General features: G+C 36.3%; 1 protein-coding gene across 1 annotated transcript in view; it reads right to left on the bottom strand.

Annotated features, from left to right (window-relative positions):
* Positions 1-552: 552 nt before the first annotated feature.
* Positions 553-5,485, bottom strand: part of LOC101862178 (Na(+)/H(+) exchange regulatory cofactor NHE-RF1) — a gene marked incomplete in the record, with an annotated part of 79,176 nt that continues 74,243 nt past the window's right edge. Inside the window, 1 exon segment of the mRNA XM_005096661.3 lies at positions 553-4,403. Coding sequence (XP_005096718.2) covers positions 4,113-4,403 — 291 coding nt within the window.

Raw genomic sequence — 5,485 nt, 5'->3', positions numbered from 1 at the left:
CGAAATGCCTCTTTGCCTCTTGGTATTGGATGGCAAAATTTAAAAAATAAAGCAAAGAGCTTACATAGGGAGGGGGGAATGCGCGCATACGAACAACTGGATGTAAGGCGAGAGGGTGACAAAACAAAAGGAATTACTACACAAATGACCCCGAGCTCCAAATCAATGACTAAAGGTAAAGCAAAACAAATGTGGCTTTTTGAGAGCAAAGGGAAATCAAGACAGAACGAAGCACATAATGAACCAGCTTGAGGTTACTGGAGTTGATAAACAGTTGTCAACCCAGGACAGTCTCTCTTTCTCTCGCTCTTTCTTTCTGTACAAGCTCCTCTACACAGAAGTGGATTATGCCACCAGACTACCTAGCCCTATCATTGGAATTTATACTGAACAATCTCTAGAAAAATGATTCAGTTACTGACATGTGTCAACAAAATATTTCATGCCATATCGGTTCCCTGATTGCAACAAGACTTTTTTTAGAAGCGCACTCCCAATCCATCAAGTAAATATACACATTCTTGCCAACAACAACCAGAAAAATCTTAAGTATTTGCGTCAAAACTCATCAATATGATGTGCATAAAATCAGTCAGAAAGAAGGTTCCTGTCTCACCTACAAAAAATGTCACTAAAATTTGAAAATGACTTTCACATGCTTAGCTAATTGTGAGGGCACAAAGAGCTTTGTTATAAATAGCAAGAAGGAGAAAGACAGTCTAATTATAGACAATACGCCTGTGCTCTATTTAAGCTTTTCTAATCATAGTGCTCCTGCTTGACACAATAAAAAAATATATCAGCAAAAAAAGAAAAAACTCTAATTTCTCTACAACCACATTACTCAAAAATAAGCTTATGGCAAAACACATTTACATTTTCAAAGAGCACAAGTCACTACTGTGCTATGCAAAAGTAACTTATTATAATCAATTCAATGTGTCTTCAAAAACTGAATGCAGAGGAATGTGTGGCAATAGTAAATTGATGAAAATAAATGCTGTAAGGCTGTTATTACAATGCAAAGTTTGAGGCAAAAAGAACAAAGAGTGTGTCAAAATGACTCAAATAATACATTCAACATGTTATCTAGTATTCAAACCAACAGAGTCGTAAATTCCATCTAAGCTAGACTACCAGAACTTCCTGAAAAAAAAGTCTACATAACTTGAACAAAATAACAAAAACCAATACAAGGAAAGTTTTGGAAATTACCTGCACTTTTATTATCTCTTTCATCTAAAATAATAAATTTTTTTGTATCACTTCAAATAAATATCTCCATAAACACACAATAGAAAGGAAGAAAATGCAACAAGGAAATGCTTTGCTACTTTAACTTAGTTACTACTTTTACCTTAATATTTTGCACAATAAAAGGATTTAGAGTTAGAATTGAAGGCTATGGCAAAGGCAAAACAAAATCAGAAAAATGAAACTAAAACATGAATAGTAGCACTAGCACAAAAAAACACAACTAAAAGACTTTAACATAATTTTTTATCACATGGACAATTAATTTTCATGTTGACCTCTCTTACGTGCAAATGCCACATCAGCAATTACTGCGTCAGGGAAAAAGCAATCATTCTTCTGAAACATGCCCATCATGTAGTGGAACTTACTGACCCAAGGAATAAAAGAGGCTACACTAGCCTCTGGAATGTACTTGCAATAAACAGTTGCATCAAATTCTTAAAATGTGCACAGAAAATTGAACAAAGCATAATAAGGCTCTCAAGTGTTACAGCGTTGTAATATGCTGAACAAAATGCATTGACAGCGCCACATTTTCAGCTTTTAAGCAGATCAAAACACAGACACTGCTTCATGTGTTGACATTATAAAGGGGGATCGACAAAATCAAACAACAGCCTCATGCGTTTACAGCAAGCTCAACAAATCATTCAAAAACAGAGGAGGAAACAAATCACTGAAAAAGTGCAGGGAATTTTAAAAGCGACAGGCTTTAACTGGCTAACTGTGATTACATGAGATATTATGATCATCTACACATGCTGACTGGGCCCTTCACGGGCCTGGGCATTCGAGTCCACGAGCTCTCAACTGCTTTCAGCCCAACTTAAAAATAGAATAATACATAAATATACACATAAATATAATATATAAATAAACCATAGGCTGTAAAATAATGTTCAATCTCCAAGACTAACCAAACACTATCCATGATTATGTTACGAGCAGAATCGAGAGGGAATCTTTGGGGTTTTTAAACTTAACACCACAAAAATTGACAGTGAAAAGAAATATAGATAATAGAAATATTTCTTGAAAACTGTTCAAACATCTTACAAATGGTGCAAGCAAATTATTTGCTACAAAAAGAAAGGTTTTCAAAAAAAAAAAAAAAAAAAAAAAGCAGGTTTCATGTAATTCACTAAGCAATCAAATGCTGCCACAAAGAACTAGTCGAAAAATCGATATTAACATAATTCTACAAGAGGCCAAACAAAATGAGGAAAATTGGACTAAAGTCAGGAGCAATTCACCACTCCAGCAATAGATGTGGCAACATAGACTCAAATGAATTTTCTGGCAAACAAATGGCAGGGGATTATAAATAATTATCATTTTATTGTGACATAATATGCCATAATGTAAGTGCTTCTTTCCCAGTAAGGAAAAAAAGGCAAAAATCCTCAACAAGGGTTGCAGGTGTAAAAAAGCATGATTCATGTCAGTATATGACGTATGTATATATGTGTGCATATATACAGATATCATATTTTATATATATATATATAAGCACACATGGCAGGAACATACAAAAATGTTTCAGACACCGTAATCCACTGGGGGGAAACTGCATAACAGAACTGTTTGTTTCAGCATTTTGACACTTTTCAAAAAGTATTACATTATCACAAAGTGAACATTGCTATAGTACTGGAAGTGAAGTGAAGTGAAGTAGAGCCTCGCTCTGAATTCCACACACAATTAAGGATTTATTTCATTTTCGTTTCCAAATCCTTCACTCTCTTCATCCCAAGGCCACAAGCATGGTTTGGAATATGTGCTACTCCGCATATTGCAGACAGAAGAGGTAAAGATTTCACTGTTACTATAGAGATATAAAATAGTTGAAACAACCCTCAATGTTTCTCTAGATGATAAAAATTGTAGGTCTACAACTTTATTATAATCATCTTACAACTATCATTAACACCCTAACACACTGAGGTGAAAAAGGCCGTACAAATTTAAAGATTTACCACAACGAGTGAGATAAATGTTTTCAAAAAGGCTCAATAGATGAGATGTAAATAGAACCAAGCAGTTTCCAATTTAAAATGGACAAATTTTTCCATTGCAGGAGAAACCGCATTTCTTACTTCAAAGAAATTTTTGAAAGATTTAAATATCGAGACTTAGAGAATTTAGAGATGATATTCTGAAGTGTGTAATCAGAAAGTAGTCCTAACCCAAATTTATCCTTATTTCTCTTCCTTTACCACACAAGAAAACGGGGAATTGAATGGAAGGCAGGGCATTGCGTCCACATACTTTGACATTTAGTTTGAAGACTTTTACATCATCAACTACAATGGAAGACAATCCAAGAAAAAACTTTCAACTGATTATTGTGACAATCACTGACGTTATGTCTATGCTCTACCATACTGCAAGTTCTGTTCTAGAGACTGAGTCTGTGACTTGTGATCTAATACAAACTACACAATCACTCTTTGGAGGAAGATAAAGGATCACATGGCAAAAAAATAGTCCTGCATTATCTCCCCTTGTACAAAAAACTTTCAATTATTGCAAACTTCAAAACCTCTTTGTAAACATGAGGGTATAAATATACAAGACAGAAATGTTCGGCTTGTTCCATGTGTCACAATACAAACTGCAGCAGACAGAAGTTTTGCTTATACAATTTATCTCCTCCTCCTCCTCCCTCCCCCCCCCCCCCTACCCCAACCTGCTGGAAGAAAAATTCAGTCTTTCAATACAAGTGACACGGAATTTTTTTCTGACCCTGCACAAAATTTGATTCCTATCCTCTTTCTACCTCCCAATACAATCTGAGCAAACGTATCTTTATTCCTTGCTATTACTTGCACACCCCTATGGATGTATTCCGTGGTTTACAATCTCTGGAAATCCTTGTACTTCTGCTCAAAGGACATCTTGCTCAACCTCGGGTCCTGCTTCTTCTTAGCCTTTAACCTCTCCTTCATTTCGGCCACCGAGAGCCCCATTCCCAGAGCATCAGTACCTGCTGGAGCAGGCGTGGTGGGTTGTGGGGCGGACACGGGAGCAGGCGTGGGCTCAGGGGCAGGTGGTGCGGGCTCCTCACGTACTGGCGTTGGGGACGGCTGTGGTTGTGGAGTGGGCTCCGAGGAGGCTAGTGTGTACTCAGGCTCTGGGGCTGGCTCCTGGGGGAGTTAGATAAAAGTACATTCTGTCTCAGAAATTTTGTCCTAGAAATTTTTCTCTGCGCATTGAATAAGTAAACAAAGCATAACGGCCATCAAAATAAAGATTATACATTATTCGTAATCATAATTCTTTAACAAAGAATGAATAAGTTGAAAGTGCACACTCATATAACCTGATGCAGTTGCCAGAACTGTAAAAGACTTACCAATACGAAAAACATAAGCTGAAAGAAGATAAATTTTAGCAGTAAAAGTTAGGGACTTCCAAATTTCTTCTATACAGTTTCACACTAGGCCAGAACACATTAGCTGCTACTATAATAGCCTGAAAGAACACGCAAACTTCACTTTAACAGTTGAACCTATACAGCTTCCAACCAAATATTTAATTACTTTTTGAATTTAAGACTTTGGGCACTTATAATCAGTGTGACCCAACAGAATCATCATTTTGCTCCAAATTATCTACAAGTAGCTTTTTAAAGGAACTTTGCTAAAAAATATCTAGTCTACAAGTAACTTTCTTGAGGTACTAACGCCACCATCATTTCAGGTGAGATCAGAGAGCACACAGTCAGCCCACTTGTTTCCATGCTTAACTACAATGAAAACAAATCTTGGGTTGAATTCCAAACATGAGGTTCTTGAAATTGGATAATTGGAAAATTATTCAAGCCACTCCACCCACTTGGGACAATTTTATTCTAGATGGTACGCTAAATTGGAATTTCTCTCACCTTTATTACTTTTACAGTGTAAGAAAGGGGACTAAACTCATACCAAACCATACCGTACCCTATCCAAAATCAAGCCAACTCATGAACTTGGTTTTATAAGTATTTCTCCAGAAAGAAGCAATACTGTGCAATTTTAGAAAGAAAATAGTAGGCAAAAGTGAAAGAGGAGCAGAATGGTTGGCTAATCATGAGCACTAGCTCAGACATGCCATGATGTAGATCTTTAAAAGCTATGAAAAACACTTTAGACCCCAAAAATGAGAGCTGGAACTTCCAAAACTTAAACATCATCAATACAAGATAAATTTTTCCAATACGTGATTGTTGTTACGATTACCTAGA

Source organism: Aplysia californica, unplaced genomic scaffold, assembly GCF_000002075.1.
Source record: "Aplysia californica isolate F4 #8 unplaced genomic scaffold, AplCal3.0 scaffold00134, whole genome shotgun sequence".
Classification (NCBI taxonomy): domain Eukaryota; kingdom Metazoa; phylum Mollusca; class Gastropoda; order Aplysiida; family Aplysiidae; genus Aplysia; species Aplysia californica.
The sequence above is the reverse complement of the archived record's forward strand: the minus strand, read 5'-3'. Positions and strand labels throughout refer to the sequence as shown.